At 45.0% G+C, this 21607-nt stretch overlaps 1 protein-coding gene and 2 pseudogenes across 7 annotated transcripts; 1 reads left to right on the top strand and 2 right to left on the bottom strand.

Annotated features, from left to right (window-relative positions):
- Positions 1-12421: 12421 nt before the first annotated feature.
- LOC147977686 (rust resistance kinase Lr10 pseudogene) lies at positions 12422-20345 on the top strand (annotated as a pseudogene). 5 transcript variants are annotated; one of them, XR_015617926.1, is made up of 5 exons: positions 12422-12665; positions 12879-13116; positions 15278-15446; positions 18779-18943; positions 19049-20345. The product of XR_015617926.1 is annotated as a rust resistance kinase Lr10 pseudogene, transcript variant X5 (transcript). The 5 variants fall into 5 exon arrangements; XR_015617922.1 differs by having other exon boundaries at positions 12423-12665; positions 19039-20345; XR_015617923.1 differs by having other exon boundaries at positions 12423-12665; positions 15275-15446; positions 19039-20345.
- Positions 13126-14331, bottom strand: LOC147977688 (rust resistance kinase Lr10 pseudogene; annotated as a pseudogene).
- Positions 14302-17140, bottom strand: LOC147977687 (rust resistance kinase Lr10-like). 2 transcript variants are annotated; one of them, XM_087545886.1, is made up of 3 exons: positions 15801-17140; positions 14641-14694; positions 14302-14437 (listed from the first exon to the last, which is right to left on the bottom strand). In XM_087545886.1, the coding sequence occupies exons 1-3, from the start codon at positions 16570-16572 to the stop codon at positions 14385-14387; spliced, it is 879 nt and encodes a 292-aa protein (XP_087402012.1). In that variant the 5' UTR covers positions 16573-17140; the 3' UTR covers positions 14302-14384. The 2 variants fall into 2 exon arrangements, with proteins under 2 accessions (XP_087402012.1, XP_087402011.1); XM_087545885.1 differs by lacking the exon at positions 14302-14437 and having other exon boundaries at positions 14456-14694.
- Positions 20346-21607: the final 1262 nt, after the last annotated feature.

The raw sequence follows: 21607 nt of genomic DNA, 5'->3' as shown, positions 1-21607 counted from the left end.
CGGCGAAGCCCCTAGTATTCGGAAGACCGAGTTCGGGGCGCTATCCACGCCTAGGACGGACAAGGCCGACTCCTCGCTCTAAGCGGCATAAGTCTTTAGGGACTCGAAAAACCTCTCGAACAGCAACCAGTCTCTCACTTCATCATGACAGTCAGTTTTAGCTTTCTCTACTGAGGTGCTTAGCCCAGCTCAACTGGGGCACAATCACAGTAGTTCTCCTAGTGCTACCTTAGCTGATATAACGGAACGTAAGGCACCAAAACATAGGAGCCTGGCAAACCCAACTATTGACCCAAGACATGATTCGGAGCCGATGCATATAATGCGTTCGGGGTGTCGCACTTGTGAAAGTGTTTGGACTTCTCACACCATATTGAGGGGTACTTAAGCCCCTGGCGTATTGGCCGTACCAGAGTGTACGGGTGCAACATGTCATTAATGAACATATATAAAAGAAATTAATGCAATAATAGACGAAAGCTATGCATTGTTTATTTAAAAAAGTTGCGATCAAAGCAGAACGATACAAATAGTGCGATAAGCAAAAGGCGGGACTATTTAACATGTCCTTTCCAGGGGCAGGCTGCGGAATGGTATGCAAAACAGGTATATTGCTCATTATAGAGACCACCTGAGAGTTCCATGATGCGGCGTAACTTTCTGCTTCCCTGGTTCTTGCATCGTTTGTGCGGCAATTGTACTGCCGATTAGGCCTTCCGAAGAATGGAGTCCTGAAAGTAAGAGAGAATTAAATTAAAAAAATTCGGTAGCCCCTAGTGCGGTTTAAGCCGTGTTTCAGGCATGCTATGATGGTGCCCCTCTCCCTGTGCCCATGGTATTTCCAGAGCGTAGTTATGTACGCGAAGCACTGGTTTCGCAATTTCGCGAGGGCTGGGGTTGGGGCCGCATTGCTACGCTTGTTCGGAACGTGCCAGACGGTCTTGTTGTAGGTTACTCCGGGCGCGCTTGAAGGTGTCCGGACGTTTAGTAGCCGGACTGGAGAATTGCCTTGAAAGGCTGCTTTGCACTTCTGCTGCGAGAGCCGCCGTATGCTCCTCCGTTCGGAGAGAGCGTTCGGTGTTTCCATTGACCGTAATGACGCCTCGAGGGCCTGGCATCTTGAGCTTAAGGTATGCGTAGTGCGGTACCGCATTGAACTTGGCAAATGCGGTTCGCCCGAGCAGTGCATGATAGCCACTGCGGAAAGGGACTATGTCGAAGATTAACTCCTCGCTTCGGAAATTATCCAGAGATCTGAAGACCACTTCAAGTGTAACTGAGCCTGTATAGTTGGCATCTACACCTGGTATGACGCCTTTAAAGGTCGTTTTAGTGGGTTTAATCCTCGAAGGGTCGATGCCCATTTTTCGCACTGTATCCTGATAAAGCAGGTTCAGGCTGCTGCCGCCGTCCATAAGGACTCTAGTGAGGTGAAATCCGTCAATAATTGGGTCTAGAACCAATGCGGCGAATCCGCCGTGATTAGGGATGGCAATGGGGACAATCCCCTATGGGGACCCATAGAACATCCCCGTACCCATCTATTCCCCATCACCCCATCCCCATCCCCGTTTGCATGACCGGGGATGAAATTTTCCCATACCCATGCCCCACTGGGGAGCGGGGCCCCATTAGGGTCCCCATCCCCATAAACAAATAATCATATATATAATATGATAAAATACAATCAACATTTATTAAAGTGAAATAACAAATAAAAATGCACTAATAATGGTACATGGGGACAAGATGTTGTATGCACCATGGTTGAACACATAACAAGCCATAATGGGCATGTTTCCAACACAAATATCATAGAAATATTGAATAGCGTGAGCACACGCTTGAAGAGAGTATCAATGCAAACACCACATTTAATAAGGATGAAATTTGTCTGACTCGCTTGACATAATTTATTGACTACAAAATTTGTCTGACTCGCTTGACATAATTTATTGACTCCAACATAAGGTTCCATGTGACCATAACTAACTTAAGGTAAACATGATCGTGCGCAAAAGTATTGCAGAGGTAGCAAGCTAACAGCTACAGCCTTGGTATGTGTTCGGCATCATTGTTTGTTGAAGTTGAGCTGACTTGTAGGAAGTACAGAAGGAACCCCCTCTATAGTGTGATGCGCTGCAGAAACACATACGACAACCATAAAAAAATGCTTGATGAATAGATAAAAATCTTTGAAGTATGAAAATGGTGCCATGTACAATCTTAGATTGACTCACCTCTAAACCTTCTTGTATATCATCAAGGCAACTCCAAAAACTAGCAGCCTCGGTCTTCTCATCATCTACATGTGACATGTCCAAAAAAACAGAAACATAAATTTAATCATAAAACTAGAAAATAGAAATGGTTAAAGGATCAAATGATAGAGAAATGTGCAAACCTTTAGCTTTGTTTCTCTCCCAGTTTTGTGAACACATTAAAGCCTCTAGCAAATCAGGGGTCAGACGACTGCGGTGTTCACTAAGTACTCTTCCACTTCTACTGAAAGCTGACTCGGAAGCTACTGTAGTTACTGGGATGGCAAATATATCATGCACAATAGCCCTCAAAGTTGGGTAGCGTGAACCAGAAACATTCCACCATCCCAACACATCAAAATTCTCTTGATTAGCTGGCACATACTCATCATCCAAGTAGCGGTCTAACTCTGTTCTGGATAAACTGGTTGCAGGCCTCTTTCTAGCTACTCGTGCACTGAAGATGGACATCACCTCGTTAGCTTCCATTGCAGAAATGGACACAGACTGGGCTTCTGTATTCTCTTGCTCACTCTCCATTTGATATTCAAGCATCAGGCTAGACACTAACTCACGGATCTCATGAACTTTACTCTCACAATCAATAATGGACTCGTCACCAAGGAGCATTTCAAAGCACACATGCAGCATATCAATCTTAAACCGTGTATCAAGGAGTGTAGCAATACCCATGAGGCCTTGGATATCAGACCAGTACTTGTCAAATTTTGCACTCATAGCATTTGACATAGCTTCTATAATTTCATTCCCACACTTCTACCACTTATATTCATTTTAATTTCACAGATCTTAGGAAAGTAAATATTAGCAATCACATACTGAGTCCCAGAAAATATTTCAGTAATGTCAGCAAACAACTTAAGCCTATCACAGACTTCTCCACAAAACTTCCAATCATCATCACTAGGAGCACAAGGAAAGGTCTTTTCCCGCTGCCTCAAGCGATTAAACACACTCTTGTAGCGTAAAGCAACATTGAGCATAAAGTACGTAGAGTTCCATCGTGTTTTCACATCAAGGGATAATTTTTTACTTTGGTCTACTTTCAGCATCTTGGCAACCTCTTGAAAATTCTCTATTCTCTTAGGTGTGCTAGCCCAGAATGCAACACTATCACGGATTTTCTCAATCGATTCTTCTAACACATCCAAACCATCCTTGACTATCAGGTTAAGAATATGCGCACAACAACGCATATGTAAAAGCTTGCCACCTAACATAAGCTTACTTGGACCTATCAGATTCTCTAATATGGGAATGCAAGCATCATTTGTTGTGGCATTATCAACAGTCAATGTAGATACCTTATCTTCCAGATACCATTCGACCAGTGCATCATGAAGTATCTCGGCAATTACACGAGCTGTATGTGGTGCTGGAACATAAATAAATCTGCATATAAAAAATGCAAAAGCTTGTTATTAGAGACCATGTTATACAACGGTGGTGCAGTTTGCATAAAAAAATAACACAAAATATATGACCAAAAATACCTCATAATATAGCTCTGAAGCTTCCAGGATTCATCAACGAAATGTGCTGTGATAGCCATGTAGCCTCCTTTCTGATGTTCAGACGTCCACATATCTGTAGTCATAGCCACCCTGCTTTTATTTTTCTCCATGTAGTTGATAGCCCTCTTCTTTTCGATTTTATAGCTATCTAAGATGTCACTCCTAATAGTATTTCTTCTCACCATCTTAAATAATGGCTGGAGTGCAGAAACAAATTTTCTAAACCCAATGTGATCAACAATTGACAGAGGATAGTCATGGAGAAGAATCATGGAACCAAGAGCCTTTCTAGCAACATCCTGGTCAAAAGTATAGTTCTCTACAGCAACTTTCCCACCTTGTATATTCGAACTATACCTCAAAGAACTTTGCTTCTTGGTGTCCGCAGGCCTCTTGCGATATGGACATATCTTTAAATGGTCAAGGAGATGCTTCGTTCCATTTCTTGGTTCCCCTCCAAGCTTCTTTGAGCACCAGTTACACTTGGCCTTCATCATGTTCTTCACTTTTACATTCTTAAACTCCTTCCAAACAGGAGATGTCAACTTCCTCCTAGGACGAACGACTACTTCTTCTGCTTCATTTCTTCCTCTTGTGCTTCATCTTCTTCGCTGTCTTCCTCTATGACAACTGAATCTGTATTCATGGGCTCAGCCTGTGATACTGGTACCTCATCAGCTTCATGTTGAGGGGATGTCAGAGTAGGAGCGGTGACTAGGCTGCTGCTTCCAGCGGTGGAATCCAATGGACCAAGGATCTACAAGATGAAAGAAGTTTAAAACATATGATTTTGTTCATCAGTATAGTACAGTACTGCTACCCCATGTTGAAAATGCTACTTATCTCCCACTACGTGGAAAGAATAAAGGGATATGCATTGATTTGCACACACTAAATTATTATCACGTTAAATGCAAGAATATATATGGTATTGAGTAATATATGTAGTTACCAATTACATAATGATCATGAAAAAAATGATACTACATTTATCATAGGCATGCGTACAAATCAATTCATGTAAATAGACTGTTGTGGTAGTAAAGAAGTGTGAAAAATCATAATCAATCATTATGTGATTATGATTTCTGAAACTACTGACTAATTATTCAGTGCTAGCACGGCACAATTCAGAACTGACTCTCCCCCAAAAATTAGTGGATGATGATTGATGAACAGTACTAAAATAAATCTAAAAGTTTGCAAGCCAAGGATCTACGAAAAACAACTAAATCTTAAAAATTGTGGATGACGACCAGTACTAAATCAATCTAAAATTTCAGCTTCATGACTGAATCTAAAAAGTCTGGACGCCGATCAGTACTACAAGATACTACATGTGAGACATACATGAAAAACAATCTTCACAAATTCCAATCTCCATCATGTATGGGCCAATCTCCATCAGCAGAAGATGTCCACGCCGGAGCATGAGGGCCAATCAACTAGAAGGACGGCGGGCAGGGAGCACGGCTAGGCGTGGCTAAGGACGGCGGGGCACGGCGGACGGCGAGGAAGGCACCTGCGCCGTCGTCGGACTCTATGGCGGGGAGTAGCTCAGGGGGACGGCGCACCTGCGCCGCCGCCGGCTGCCTCTGCTAGGTCGAAGCTGTCGGATTCTCCTATCCCCTCTTTTTTCTAGTCGCTCGAAGAGGATAAACACGAGAGAGAGAGAGAGAGATAGAGAGAGAGAGCACCGTGGAGATGGATGGCTGTAGGAGATGAGGTGATGGCCGTCCGGCTACTGGTGCCTGGGTCGTGGCTGATGAATTTGATGCATCAGCGTTACCTAGGAACCTTGAGCTACGGCGTTGTGCTTCTCCTGTTGCTGCAGATCTAGGAGTAGGACGTGTTGACTTCTTCGTCATGGCGGCGGCTGAGGTGAGCACGATAAGATGAGAGCTAGGGTTATTAATTTTTTAGGGTTGACTTCATCCTGTATATATAGACATATATACAGTCTACATGTCATATGTAAAATGCGGGTCCCCGTTGAGTAGCGGGTCTGGGGACTAGCATACCATCCCCATCCCCGTTGTACCCTATGGGGAATAAATAAGTTCAGTAAATATCCCCATGGGGAAGATTTTCACCCATCCCCTGCCCCTAATGGATGAAATCCCCATGGGTTTGGCGGGTATGGGGCCCCATTGCCGTCCCTAGCCGTGATGGATGCTAGTGGGGTGGTCTCTTCGATCAAAAGTGATCGGGCAGGAGGGCCATGGGTTGAACTTTGGGGCGACTGGCTCCATCGCGTATACGTCTCTTAACGCACGCTTCCGCTCCCTCTTGGGGATGTGGATTGCGTATATCATGTTCACCGTCCGCACTTGTGGGGGAAAACCCTTCTGTCCATTGTTGTTCGGCAGCCGGGGCTCCTCCTCGTCATCGCTATGCAGCCCCTTGTCTCTATTTTCGGCATTTAACTTGCCTGCCTGCTTGAACACCCAACAATCCCTGTTGGTGTGATTGGCTGGCTTTTCGAGGGTGCCATGTATCTGGCACAAGCGGTCGAGTATTCGGTCCAAACTGGACGGGCCCGGAGTATTTCTTTTGAATGGCTTTTTCCGCTGACCGGATTTATAGCCTCTGAATCCGGCATTAACTACCGTATCCTCATAATTGTCGTCGTTAATGTGGCGCTTTTGCTTGTTGCGACGCGACCTGCCACTGCTGTCCTTGGTATCCGAATTACCAGGGTTCCTGGTTATATTGTTGCTACGAGCAAGCCAGCTGTCTTCTCCCGCACAAAAGCGGGTCATAAGTGTCGTGAGGGCTGCCATAGATTTCGGCTTTTCCTGTCCAAGGTGCCGGGCAAGCCACTCGTCACGGGTATTGTGCTTGAAGGCTGCGAGGGCCCTCTGCGTCCGGACAGTCGACTATTTGATTTTTCTTTGTTAGGAACCGTGTCCAGAATTGCCTGGCCGATTCCTCTGGCTGCTGAATTATGTGGCTTAGGTCATCGGTGTCTGGTGGTCGCACATAAGTGCCCTGGAAATTGTCGAGGAATGCGGCTTCCAGGTCCTCCCAACAACCAATTGATTCTGCTGGCAAGCTATTAAGCCAATGCCGAGCTGGTCCTTTAAGTTGAGTGGGAGGTATTTGATGGCGTGTAGATCATCGCCACGGGCCATGTGGATATGAAGGAGATAATCCTCGATCCATACCGCAGGATCTGTTGTGCCATCGTATGATTCAATGTTTACGGGTTTGAAACCCTCGGGGATTTGATGATCCATTACTTCATCTGTGAAGCATAGTGGGTGTGCGGCGCCTCTGTACTGGGCTATATCCCGACGTAGCTCAAATGAGCTTTGTCTATTGTGTTCGGCCCGGCCGGATTTATTATATCCGGCGTGACGATTATCGTCTCGTGCCGTGGGGCGCCTGCGCGATCCGTAGATCGATCTTGTTTGCCTTGCCTTGTCCTCCAATATATCTCGCAGGTCTGGCGCATTTTCCCGTGCCTTGGTAGTTTTTGAGCGGCGCCGGGGTGCGGCTTGAGTGGAGGCCCGAGAGGCCTCTCTGTCGCGGCCGCGAGGTGGCCGGTCGGCCGCATCATGCGCTGGTGATGTAGGTTTAGGTGCTTCCTCCTCTAATCGGGGTAGCAACCTGCACTTTGGGTAGCTCTTGGAGGGGCGTTCGAGTTCATACTCTTCGGCCGCAAGGACTTCAGTCCATCTGTCAGCTAGCAAATCTTGATCAGCTCTAGGCTGTTGCTGTTTTTTCTTGAGGCTGCTCGCCGTGGCCATAAGCCTACGTTTAAAATGCTCTTGTTCGACGGGATCCTCCGGCACGACGAATTCATCGTCGTCGAGGCTTGCCTCGTCTTCGGAGGGAGGCATGTAATTATCGTCCTCGACCTCTCTGTCTGCCGCTCTCTCATGAGGGCTGGCTTCTCCATCCTCCTGTGCTGAATCTTGCTGGAGGGGGTTTTCTTTGGCACTGTTCAGAGTGTTATTATCTCCTGTGCCGGAATCACCATTTTTGCTGTGGCGGGATTTAGAGCGGCGCCGCTGCCGCCGGCGCTTAGGCTGTTTCTTGGAGGGGTCGTCCTCCGCTGTTCCATCGACATCTCCTTCTTTTGGGGTGTCCACCATGTATATGTCATACGACGAGGTGGCTTTCCAGTGCCCTATAGGCGCTGGTTCTTGATCGTCTCCTGCATCGGCGTCCATACCGTCTATGTCTTCGGAGTCGAAGTCGAGCATGTCGGTTAAATCATCGACAGTGGCTACAAAGTGGGTGGTGGGTGGGCTTTGAATTTCTTCATCGTCCGTATCCCAACCTTGCTGACCGTAATCCGGCCAGGGATCTCCTGATAGAGAGAGAGAGAGAGACTTTAGTGACTTCAGAATATCGCCGAAGGGCGAGTGCGGAAAGATGTCCGCGGCGGTGAACTCCATGATCGGCGCCCACTCGGATTCGATCGGCAGGGGCACGGAGGGCTCGGAGTCCGGAGTGGAGTCCGGCGCCTTGGTGTCACGGGCTTCGCAGGGGACAAAGTTGGTGTTCGGCTCGATCGCCGTAGAGATTGCAGCCCCCGAGGCGGTGTCCAACCACCCATCCTCGATCGGCGCAGTTGGCTCCGAATTAAGGGTCGGAGCTGATGCGGGTGCGGCCTCTAGGGCACTGTTCGGCGGCAGAGCTAGATCATGCCCATCGTGACAGTGCGGCGCGCTCGGCTGTGGCTCGAATCCGTCGAAGATCAAGCCTCCGCGGATGTCAGCCGTGTAGTTTAGACTTTCAAATCTGACCTGATGGCCAGGGGCGTAGCTTTCGATCTGTCCAGATGGCCAAGCGAATTGGCCCGCAGTGCGAAGCCGCCAAAGACGAAGATCTGTCCGGGGAGAAAAGTCTCACCCAGGACTGCATCGTTGTTGATGATCGGAGGAGCCATCGGGCCTAAAAGTGACGACACAGAGGAACTCTCAATGAAAGCACCAATGTCGGTGTCAAAACCGGCGGATCTCGGGTAGGGGGTCCCAAACTGTGCGTCTAGGCGGATGGTAACAGGAGACAAGGGACACGATGTTTTTACCCAGGTTCGGGCCCTCTCGATGGAGGTAAAACCCTACTCCTGCTTGATTAAAATTGATGATATGGGTAGTACAAGAGTAGATCTACCACGAGATCAAGGAACCCTAGAAGCTAGCCTATGGTATGATTGTTGTTCTTCTGTCCTACGGACTAGAATCCTCCGGTTTATATAGACACCGGAGAGGGTTAGGGTTACACAGAGTCGGTTACAATGGTAGGAGATCTACATATCCGCACCGTCAAGCTTGCCTTCCACGCCAAGTCCCTTGCGGACATGGGACGAAGTCTTCAATCTTGTATCTTCATAGTCCAGGAGTCCGGCTGAAGGTATAGTCCGGCCATCCGGACACCCCCTAATCCAGGACTCCCTCACCTAGATCGTTTCACGGCGGCGGCTGGACATCTCTGGTGTCAGCCCGTCGGTGAGCGGCCTGTGTCGGCCTTTGATCCCTTTCCTCATCGTCTGGGTGCTACCTTCGTCGAAGGGTTGACCCGCTCCCACTGCGGTCCATCACTCGTCTCGTGCCCAGTGCCGCGAGACCGAAGTCATGTCGCGCCTGACAGCAGGACCGAGCTCGTCTCGTGCCCGGCAGCAGGATCGAGCTCGTCTCGCGCCTGGTGCAGCAGGATGGGTCGATGGAGGCCAACGTTGGCCGGCCTATTGGGTCTCAGCGCTGGGGCCTGGGGGCGCCCAGGGGTGCGAAAGGTTGGGGTAGCGGCGGGTCTCGGGTGAGGTGCTGTCTAGGTCTTGGTTGCTGGGGCGGCGGCCCTGGTGTTGGTAGCACGGTCCTCATGGGCAGAGCCCGTGGCTTGGTGCTGCCCGGTGACCATGACCGTGTGGGCGGCATGGTTGTCGGGGTGTGGCGTTCGGTGGCGTGAGTGTTGGCCGGGGTGAAAACCTGCTCTATCTTCGGACGGACCGGTGGCGGCGAAACTCGTTCTCTTCTTGAAGGTGTCGTCGCGGCCCTCATTGTCCGTCGTGTTGCTTCGGGAGAAACTCTGACCCTCGGGTCGGGCGGCGACGGCGCTCCGGTGTCGTTTTCTTCCTGAAGGCGCCGCCTTGGAGCCCACGGTTCATCATATGGGGTGTCATCTTCTTGGGGTGGTGTTGATGCGCTCAGCGCCTATGCATCCTACCTTGGGTGCGTGCGTGTGTTGTGATGGCGTGCGTTTATATCGAATTGTTGTTGATCGTTGTTTTATATATAAAATGAGGCGAAAGCCTTTTTGGTAAAAGTCCTGAAGCTAAGTTTCATGAACCAATAGGAAGCAAGTGGACAGCAGCAGCAGCAGCAAGCTCCTCAATTTCAGCTGTGTTATCTTCATTTCAGCCCGGCAAATGCTGAAACAACATGTAAACTGAAAACAACCAACCATTGGGTCGATGCAGTGATGACCTGAAGAAGAGAAGAATAACCAAAAGAATAACTTTCTGCAAAGAATAAACAAAAGAATGTACTAGCATTTTAGCAATGCCAGCTAAGTCGGTATAACGAATTCCATAACTGCGTTAGCGGTAAATAATAATAGTGCAAACTGTTGTCACTGCCGACTGTACTTTTTTGTTTTGTTCTGTTTACTCTGGTGGTGGTAACCACAAATTTTTTTGAACAGTGGTAAACATAGGCAGGTAAACTAGAAGTTGCATGGTGGCCTGCAGAAGAGAAGAACACTGATGAGCAGCACTGGTAGCTTCTTCCTAGCTGCTTGTCTTCCTGGTTCAGATAAAGTGCTGGTGTGCCGGTGATAGCTGTGTACCTGGTCCTGGAGGAATTCAGTCGGTCAGAGTTTCCAAATGCGCGAATGCGACCCTCTCGGCCCATTGTGTTGTTGCGATAACGGCTGTGACTGAAGACTAGCTCCTGTCCAGTCTCGTATCATCACCAGTAAATGGCTGCGAGGGATTGAGGATGAGACGAGCACTTTCACTCATATCAACCACTAGAAAGTAAGTGGACCGCAGCAGCAGCAGCAGCAGCTACCTCCTCGGTCTAAGCTGTACTATCTTCATTTCAATCCCCCTGTAAAATGCTGCAACGACCATGAGTAGGTGCAGTGATGATCGACCTATAAATTGTCTCTGTGCAAAGAGTATCGAGACAAGATTATCTTAAAAAAAAGAGTATCAGAAGAATAAAAGGATTTTTCTTTGGATGTCATCGCTGTGGCCAGCGTCCCTCTCCGGCGAGCAACGCGCACAACCATGGTCTGCCAGCCCAAGTATTTGACCGCGAGCCAGCCCAAAACAGTCAGTCAATCTATGTTGCTGCACGTGCAAGCCCAACCCACCTTTTATACATCCATGGGGAAAACATGCTCAACACTCAGAGAGCTATATCTGGTTTATAGAGAGATGTCGTCTGATGTTTTTTTTCCTAGTGTACCTACTGGGCAAGCCCGGTTCGTGTTTTTTCTGTTTGCTCGCACGCTCAGGCGATGATGCTCACTCGCTCCCTTGATGTAAATTTCCCTGGCTTTTTTTTTCTTTGACTATTCATTTGTAGGACTGGACCAGTTTTTCCCTTTCTTTTTCTGTGTTTTACTTCACAGTTTTCTTCGGTTTTCACTGCTTTCTTTTTCTTTTTCCTTTGTTTTCTTCATTTTTCATTGCTTTGTTCTCAGGTTTCTTCGGTTTTCACTGTTTTTTCCTTCATTTTCAATGCTTCTTTCTTAGGTTTCTCCGTTTTTCTTTGTTCATTTGTCGGTTTTCAACGTTTTTATTTTTTTGTATGGTTATCTTTGTTTTTTTCCTTTTTTTCATTTGAATTTCTTTTTCGGTTTGTCGGTTTTCGTTGTGTCCACTCTTTTGCATGGCTTTTCTTTGGTTTCTAATTTTAATTTTATTTTTCTCCTTTTTCTTTCGTTTTCTTTGTTTTTTCTTGGTTTTCTTCATCTTTGTTTGTTTATTTGTCAAATTTCATTGTTTTTGACGTTTCTCTTTTCATATAAGATAGGAACATTTCTTTTATATATGTATAATATTTTCCAAATACATGAACACATTTTGTATATATCTGAATTATTTGTTTTGTACATGTTGAACATTTTTAAAATATGTGACTAACATTTTTGTTAACTATATTGTTTTGATGTCTACTTTCCTTATATACTCCTTCCGATCCTAAATAGTATAATTCTTTTTAGAGATTTCAATATGGACTACATACGAAGTAAAATGAGTGAATCTACACTCTAAAATACGTCTATATACTTCCATATGTAGTTCGTATTGAAATCTCTAAAAAAGTTATATTTAGGAACAGAGAGAGTACATTGCACATTTTTTGTATACATAAGGAACAGTTGTTTACGCATGTTTAACATTTTAAAGTACATCATTAAAAAATTATCATATATATGTTTTTTTGCCAATGTTTTCATACATATTGTATATTTTTTGTTCATATTTAAAACATTATTTTTATACATATTTAACATTTTTCAAATACATGAATATTTTTTCAAATATATGTTTCTTTTAGTTGGTCACATAGAGACGCCCTGCTCTGGCGGGGTTGTGATGGGCTGGGCCCTTCGTTCCTACTTAGTGGGCTGGGTCATTTTTGCAGATGAAGTCATCAGCCCTGATAGGCCACCTCTTCAACCCACCACGAACCCCCCGGCGGTGCGGTGTGCTCTGCTCCGCCGGTGGCGGCGACCGGCGGCCATCGGAGCAGGCCGCCAAATCGCGCTTCCAGTTGAGGGGTTCCACGTCTCCCCCATTGCCCTTCATGCCCCACCGGAACGCCCTTCTCTGGTGATAGCGGCCTCCCGAGGAATGCCGCTGCCTTCGAGATCCGCCGCCGCGTCCTCGTCTGCGTCGCCCAAGGTAGCAAACTCCCTTTGCTCCTTCTCCTTTCGCGTCGCGTTGCTGAATCTTTATTACGAAATGGCATGATCAATCGGCCTGTAAAATTGTCTCTCTGAAGATTTTCAGCGCAATATAACCCCAACAGATCACTGTATTTTTAACTGTCAAAATGCAAATAAATACTAGCTACTAGTACTATGACACAATGCTGACTGGTTATTCATACTTTAGGTGGCAGGTGCTAATAGGTGGGAAAGATCGAAATGTGTTCAATGCTAGCGCTATGGATTGCTGAGATTTTTAAGATAAGGCATGATTAATTAAACCGTAGAACGATCCTGTGATATTCTCAGCACAATGAAAGTGACAATCACAGGGCGTAATCATGTTTCCAAAGGAGCCCAGTGAGGAGGAATGCACTGCAGGAAAATACTGAATTGGAGATATATCACAGGAAAAGCAGAGCAAGGTAACCAACAGATCACTGTATTTTTAACTGCTACAATTTCCAAATAAAGTTTGATGTGGTCCTCATATGTTCTTGCACATGCCTAGTAGTACTATTACATGGGGACGTCGATTATTCATACAATCTGGTGCTAATAGAGTGGAAAGATGGAAATATACTGCATCCTAGTGCTATGCATTGCGGAACAACACATGGACTAAGTGCATGTCTGCAGTATGTAGCAAATCAAGGCAGCATGTTCTCTGTGCTTTATGTTCTAGGATGATTTTCAGATGACACAAAGGGCTTAGGGGGAATCTGTAGGTTCTGCAACCTCCCCGTTAACATGTTTACCACCTTTGTCATTGAAGGCCGGTTCTTCGGGTTCCACTGGATGCACCACAGGGCCACAATAGTCAGCTGCCTCATTTTTTCTCTGTCTTCTGCTGTCATTTCCAAAGTAAGCTCCCATTCCTGCCCAGAAATCACTTTCTCATAGATCCACTCTGGGAGGTATACCTCGTCCTGATTCTCAACAATTGGGTCCGAGTTCCTTCTTCCACTCACCATTTCCAACACCAGCATGCCAAAACTGTACACATCTGACTTGTATGACACCCCTCCGAAGTTGCGAGAGTATACCTCTGGTGCGATGTATCCCATAGTGCCTCTTGCTGCAGTTAAGGTAATGATGCTCTGGTCCCTTGCACACAGCTTTGCAAGGCCAAAGTCTGAGATCTTCGGATTGAAGTTGTAGTCCAGCAAGATGTTGTGTGGCTTGATGTCAAAGTGGAGGATCCGCTGGTTGCAGCCTTGATGCAGGTATTCCATTCCTCGGGCAATGCCTAAAGCAATATCTAGCATTTTGGTGGGTGCTAGGAGTTGTTGCGAAATGTTGGAAACATGTGAGAATATGTATTTCTCCAGTGACTCGTTAGGCATGAATTCGTAAATAAGAGCACGTCTCGTTCCTTCGGAGCAAAAGCCCAAAAGGCGGACGATATTTGTATGGTGTATTAATCCTATGGTTGCAACTTCATTGATAAATTCCTCTCCCTGTCCTGCAGAGCTCTCTAGCATCTTGACTGCCACAGGCACTCCATTTCGTAGCTCGCCTTTGTATACACTTCCAAATCCACCCTGGCCTACTTTATCCTTGAACCGTCTTGCTATCTTCCTAACTTCAAGGAAAGTGTATCTTGTGGGTTTCGATGTGCCATATGTCCTGAGAAACATTTCGACCTTCAAATGTACCTCTTCATTGTATCTTGTCTTTAGTGAAGGATAAATCACAGCACTACCATCAACAGAAGTATAACAAACGTAACCACCGATGATACCGCTGAATAAAAAGAAGAAAAACTAAAAAAATCAACATATTGCATTGAGCCTTTACTTAAGATGATATTACAGTTGTAGTAGCCAACAGTAAATGTTTGTGCATGGCATTCCCTAAAAAAAAGTAAATGTTTGTGCATGATGGAAACGTTTTTCTTTTAATCATTTTTTGAGGTACAAAAAGAAACTGGGTCACATTGGCAGTACCTGCAATGACTGTGATACTTGAGCCTGCAAATACCAAAGAAGAAAATGGGATTTCTGCAAAAATAGAAGAGAATGAGATTTGGTTGATGGTTCAGCCAGACAGCAGGACTTATACTTTCTTGGAATATTTTGTAGAACTGACAAATGGTTACAGGAGTGCTGTCTTGCATTACTTGCTTGCTGTAGTACACTGCCACAATGGGATACAAAAGAGTTGTCTTGGTCGGATATTTTTATTTTTTGGAGGACCATATATAAATGACCATGCCTTTTGAAGAGAAATCTTTGTCACATGCTGTTGATCATATTTTATTTTCTGACAATATAGAAACTATGCCTTCTTGTATTAAGAAAGAGAATAAGTTTTCGTATAAAGGTATTTCCCAAGCTTTACAATGGCTTTAGAGAAGCAGGTTGCTTGTGATCCTTGTACAGAACAAAATGCAGCCAACAGGGAACTGTTTTATGTAGTAGGCACCACTAGAAGTCTAGAAACATGTTTTTCCATGTTCTTATTTTAGCACCCTTTTCGCCTCATGTATATCTATTTGTGTTTCTATTTTGATTATTCATTCTGCATGTGATGGCAGTGTCTTGAACTCCGTCTTCTTTCTGATATTGTGTTATGTTGTAGCAGATAGTGGTTTGTTGGTTCCCTGGCTTTCAGCCTGTTCTGAAGTGCGCCTCTCCTCTCTGGCAACTGGGCAAGGCATGGTTGGCTCAATAGCCTTTTTTTCAGAATGACACGGGGAAGAGAATCCCCATTGGTAGCTAATCCACATTCTTCAGTAAAATCTTCTATACAGGTGTCTGTTTTCATGCATTATTTAGAAACTTTATACCTTAGGGTTACTTTTCAGCAATGCGGTATCTGTATACGTATACTGGACTACCAATGTGAAATGAAACAACAATTAAAGATTTCTGAATTTTGTGAGGTCAATGTCTGTCTGGTAGATGAACAAAAAGATATAACTTATTGTCACTTAATTATATCTGAGGTATTTATATAATGGGAATTGGGTGCCTCAATATTATTGCACAATCTAGATACCGTTTTTTTTGTGCTGTTTTAATATTGAGTGAATTCTAAGCTAAAAACTATAAAACCTGAACACTTATCTGAACTTTATTACAGAACAAACAGTTAGAAATGATACCGTCAGGGCTAGCCATGCAGAACGCTTCATTCCTTTGTGAGCTGTATGCACAACGCCGCCCATGGTGTTCACATGCTCGGCAATCCTCAAGCATCCAACTCAACGTCGTGTCAGTAAAACCGATGATCCTTTCTGCACTTTTCTTGAATGTTGTGTCTTCTAATGTTCTATAGGTGGGTATCGGAATGCTGCCATTTGAAACGACTTTGCAATCCAATGGAAGCACAAGCATGGATGCATAACTGTACACCAAATACGAGAAGTGGGTAGCATTGCTAAGACAGGAGACTGGGCCAGCAATGCTGTTGACATCATCAATGCTTGGTGTGAACTCTCTTGAGCACCTCACTAGGGTTGCATCTAGCGAGTCATATGGTTCGCAAGAGCTCCCGTAGTCTGCATGGGCAGCAAGAAATGATATGCTTTTGGAGAAGAGCTCCTCGAGCGGACAAGGTGATAAGGAGTACATGAGCGGGGTGATCTTCATGACAGCATGTGTGTAATCTATTGCAGTCACTTTGCATGGGCCAAGAACCGAGTGAACTAGGATGGTATCATTGTCAAAACATGCTAGCTCCATGCATGGTCTGCCGCATGATGATATGTTGCTGGATTCGAGCCGGAAAGGAAATCTAATCTCTGGGCCATCTTGACTACACCAGAACGGTTGACAGTATCTGAAGAAATCTTTATCACTCCATGATGTGGCCAAGTCGGTTCCAAAGCTGGCAAGAGAGAGAAGCAGGAGGACTGTGACAAGAATTCTGCTCATCTTGTTCTACGGTAAGCGAGATGGAGAGGAAGAGGAAGATGGAAATGAAGGCAATCAAGGTGTTGCAAGTACAGAAGGCAGCAGTTACTGCTTTGCTTCAAATTGCAATTGGAGTTGTGCTGTAGTGATAGCTGTGTGACTATTATTATGGAGGAGGTTCTTCCGATTGTTGAGTTTTAGTGATTCGGGTGCAAATGCAGACAGAAAGTTCCTTGTCTATCGGTAGCAGCTAGTTAACTGATGGCTATGTGCTATAAGGAGTACATTTCAACTGTGAACGCCTGCCATGCTCGATTTATTTGAGTGTGAATGCAGACTCAGTATAGTCCATTCCTTTCACATGAGCATTAAGTAAGGTGCAATTCTGTGTAGAGATTCTAGTATGTTGTCATTGTCACCTCCGGAGAAAATGAATTATTACCAACTATGTGTTGTAGATAAGGGCAGAAGATGGACCATGGATATCAACTCCCTTGCGGCCTTAGTTAAGTAATCTTCTCCACAACGAGGATAGGATATCGACTCCCTTGCGAGAGTATTAGTGCATCTTCCAAGCTATCATGGCAAACCCCGGTTCATTTCATCATTCTATTAGCCTGCATGCTTTAATTTTCTTCTCTTTGCTTTCAGTCTTTCTAGCAGATCCCCAGGGAGGAGACAGGTGCCCAGGTTTCTCCTGCGGACATCTCCAACATGTCCAGTATCCTTTCCGTCGTCCAGGCGACCCACCTGAGTGTGGTGTTGGAGCATACGAGCTGGTTTGTGGCAGTAGCAATGCTACAATTTACGTCAAAACAGGAGCATACTATGTGACTGGCGTCGATTATACCGACTTATCTTTCTCGGTTGTGGATGCCAACTGGGACACGAACAACACCTGTCCTCTTCCTCAGTTGAATCAGCCTCTCCCTCAGTTGAATCAACCTCTTCCTCGGTGGACTAAATTTAGTTACGGCTACTATGCAGACTGCCTAACTTATTCACATGGCCCTTACTGCAATCTGGTCATTCAAGATACTTGGGCATGCTTCGTTAATTGTTCGCAAGCAGTAACGAATAATAGTCGGTACAACCCTATTGCTTGCTTGACTGCGGAGAATTCAAATGTTTATGTTTTGGTATCTGTTGAAGGCTGCAATGTTGAAGATCTTGAACCTTTTTGCGGATACTTGGCCATGACTCCCTTGGATTCATATACCCTCTTGTCCACAATACATGTTGAGAATGCAAGTTATGTGGATATCATACAAGTCATGAGAAGGGGATTTTCTGTTCAATTTCCTATGCTTACTGTTCACCACTGGCCTTCTGTCTCTGAGGCCATCAATGTATGCCTGATCAATTCAAGCAGGTGAACATAACCCCTCCCCCCTCCCCACCCCCCAGAAAGAATTCTGGGGATGCTTAGCTCACTTGAGTTTCCCAAGTATAATTATGCTGGTGGTGACGTCCTTCAAGCAGTTAAGGAGGCAATAACAGTACTCGCTTTGTCAAGAAATGTAAGGTGCATTTTGATTCGTTAAAGACAAGGCTTTGACCAACCAGTACTCTAGTATTATGTGGTTTATGTAACTGAAAATGTGACACAGATATTGATGTCATTAGTTCTGAAGTACTACCTTATGATTGTGTCTTTCTATCACATACAACATATAATATTGGAGTAATATTTTAACGAAGCCTTGTTTACATGAATCAAATTTACCTTACATTTCTGGACAGAAATAGTATTTGCTATGTTTTAATTACACCATATAGCTGATTACTCATGAATTTGTTTTCTATTACAATTCTAATCCTATAAGGTACTAAAATGCACTCTCATATACCTAGTTTTGTGAGAAACATTAGGGTTTGCCTTTTTTTTCGTGTACATAAAAACATACTATTAGAATACGCATTGCAGCTTGCACTAATTGTACTGAAGATCTCACACGCCAGACTGGCAGCATCAGCAGTTTCTGTGATCTGGAGGCTATCAACACGTGTTTGATCATGTTAATTTTTCACTTCTTAATTGGAACACATAGCTGAATTACATGGTGTTATGTGCAAATAAACAATACCCATGTTTTACACGCCTATGGTCGATTAGGGGTGGAAAATCCACTTTACTCTTACCTTAAAAATTATGTTCCCTCATTCAAAACCATTTTTTTGAAGTTAAAAAAGAATCCCATTTTCTTGACAATTTTGTGACTTGTAGATAATACAAGGAGCAAAGATCTGGTGTAAGCATTCTGAATTGGATTCACACTTTTCTCTGGGGCGAGCCACATTTATTGCATATCGGAAAACACCGGCAGCAAGAGCTTCATTTTGGTTGTGAAAGGGATAATATCTATTATTGATATCCCGGTGTTTCTTGTTGGTACGTGAGAATGGACTGCTTTTTTATCATCACGGTTATGTCTATGTGTTCACCTAACTTGCCTAACTTACAAGTGCCTTGACTTGTTTGGGCAGTAATATGCAGGTTCATGTTGGCACCCCTGGTTGTATTGATGTTCCTCTCCCACAAGTACTGGAAAACAAGGATAACAATCGATGCAGTCGAGAAGTTCCTTCTAATGCAGCAAATGCTGGGTCCAATAAGGTATACCTACAGTGAGATCACCGCAATCACAAGCCATTTCAGAGATAAGCTGGGCCAGGGAGGCTACGGCTCCGTGTTCAAAGGTTTGCTATCACCAGGCAATGTCCATGTCGCGGTCAAGATGCTGGATGGTAACTCGAATTGCAATGGAGAAGATTTCATCAGTGAAGTTTCAACCATTGGCAGCATCCACCATGTCAATGTGGTGCGTTTAGTGGGGTTCTGCTCGGAGGAAATGAGAAGGGCGCTTGTCTACGAGTACATGCCTCGAGGTTCTCTGGACAAGTACATCTTCTCGGCTGAGAAGAGTTTCTCCTGGGACAAGCTCAACAAGATCGCTTTGGGCATTGCCAGGGGTATCGACTACCTGCATCAGGGTTGCGAGTTGCAGATTCTCCACTTTGACATCAAGCCCCACAATATCCTTCTTGACAACAATTTCATCCCAAAAGTTGCTGATTTTGGTCTTGCCAAACTATACCCAAGGGACAACAGTTTTGTGCCATCAAGAGCCTTGAGGGGAACTATTGGGTACATAGCCCCTGAGATGATATCTCGAAGTTTTGGTGCCATATCGAGCAAGTCCGATGTTTACAGCTTTGGGATGCTGCTACTGGAGATGATTGGAGGAAGAAGGAACGCCGATCCAAACGCAGCGAACTCGAGTCAGGCATACTACCCATCATGGGTGTATGATAGGCTAACCGAGCCAGAGGTGGATGAGATATCTCCTGCTACTGAGATGCATGAGTTGGAGAGGAAGTTGTGCATTGTTGGGCTATGGTGCATCCAGATGAAGTCGCATGATAGGCCGACGATGAGTGAAGTCATAGAGATGCTTGAAGACGGTGTCGATGGCTTGCAGATGCCTTCCAGGCCATTCTTCTGTGATGAAGGGCACACACATACCGACGATACTTACCATTTGTCGTCCGAGCTGACTGAAATCTCCGAGGAGGATATGAGTGAAAGTATTGATGTGTGATGTAATGTACGAGATCATGCGCTTAGCTCATAAAATTCTGAATAATGGTTGTATTGTTGTATCGAGTATGTACTTACAGGAGGAAACATGTACGGTAATAGGTAGTAGAGTAGCAGAACTACTGATTTCATGGTGCCATCTTATATAATTTTTTTTTGCTGCTCCATGGTGCTACTACTTTGGGTTTTCTGTTATCCCCAAGCCTTTCTGTTGGGGACTCCAGTTTCCCTTAAATGACCTCTTGCCATGGATTTCATGATGAAGCTAGTGTGTGTAGCCTAAAAAGTGCTCGAGCTAAGTGCTATTTTTGTATCAACTCATATTTTGTCTAAATCCTGACAGAATTATCAGGTACAGGTTGGGAAGGCAGAGAGCCTCAAGTGCCGGATCTTTTAAGCAACGAGTTATTTGCGTAATATAAAACCGAGACGAAGTAATTTGCTAATCCCCCCTTTTAACTTTGAAGTAGTCACCCGCGACGACGAAGGCAACGCCCCATTCTTCATCGGCAGGTTGCCAGGTTTTTTCTTTTCTTTTTTGAGGCAGATGCTCCAGTTTCATGGGGTGGATATGTATGAACCACTAGGAAGCAAGTGGACAGCAGCAATCTCCTCAATTTGAGCTGTGTTATCTTCATTTCTGCCCTGCAAACGCTGAAACAAGATGTAAACTGAAAACAACCAACCATTGAGTCGATCGATGCAGTGATGACCATCAATTGCCTCACTTTCTGCAAAGAATAACCAAAATAATATGCTGTAACATTTTTGCAACTGTGTTAGCGGTAAATAATAATAATAACTGTTGTCGCTGCCGACTGTACTATTTTGTTTTGTTTTCTCTGGTGTTGGTAAACACAGTAAAAAAAATAACAGTGGTAAAAACAGGTAGACTAGATGTTGTATGGTGGCCTGAAGGAGAGAAGAAAAGGAATGAGCACTACTGATAGCTTATTCCTAGCTACTTGTCTTGCTGGTTCAAATAATGTTTGGTCCTGGAGGAATTCAGTGGGTCAGAGTTGCCAAATGCACGAATGCGACCCTCTTGGCCCGTCGTGTGACTGAAGACTAGCTCCTGTCCAGTCTTGTATCATCACCAGCAAATGGCTGCGAGGGATTGTAGGTGAGACGAGCACTTCCACTCATATCAACCACTAGAAAGTAAGAGGACCGCAGCAGCAGCAACAGCTACCACCTCAGTCTAAGCTGCATTATCTTCATTTCAACCCCCGTGTAAAATGCTGAAAAAATATCTGAACTGAAACGACCATGAGTATGAGTAGGTGCAGTGATGACCGACCTATAAATTGTCTCTGTGCTATTAAGGAGTATCGAGTGAAGTTTTTATTTATTTTAAAAAAGGAGTATCGAAAGAATTTCTTTTTTATGTCATGGCTGTGGCCAGCGCCCCTCCACCCGCCGTGTAATCTCTACGGCGAGCCGCGTGCACAACCA

The sequence above is a fragment of the Triticum urartu genome, chromosome 3A (genome assembly GCF_056163025.1).
Source record: "Triticum urartu cultivar PI428250 chromosome 3A, HENAU_Tu73, whole genome shotgun sequence".
In the NCBI taxonomy this organism is placed as follows: domain Eukaryota; kingdom Viridiplantae; phylum Streptophyta; class Magnoliopsida; order Poales; family Poaceae; genus Triticum; species Triticum urartu.
The sequence above is the reverse complement of the archived record's forward strand: the minus strand, read 5'-3'. Positions and strand labels throughout refer to the sequence as shown.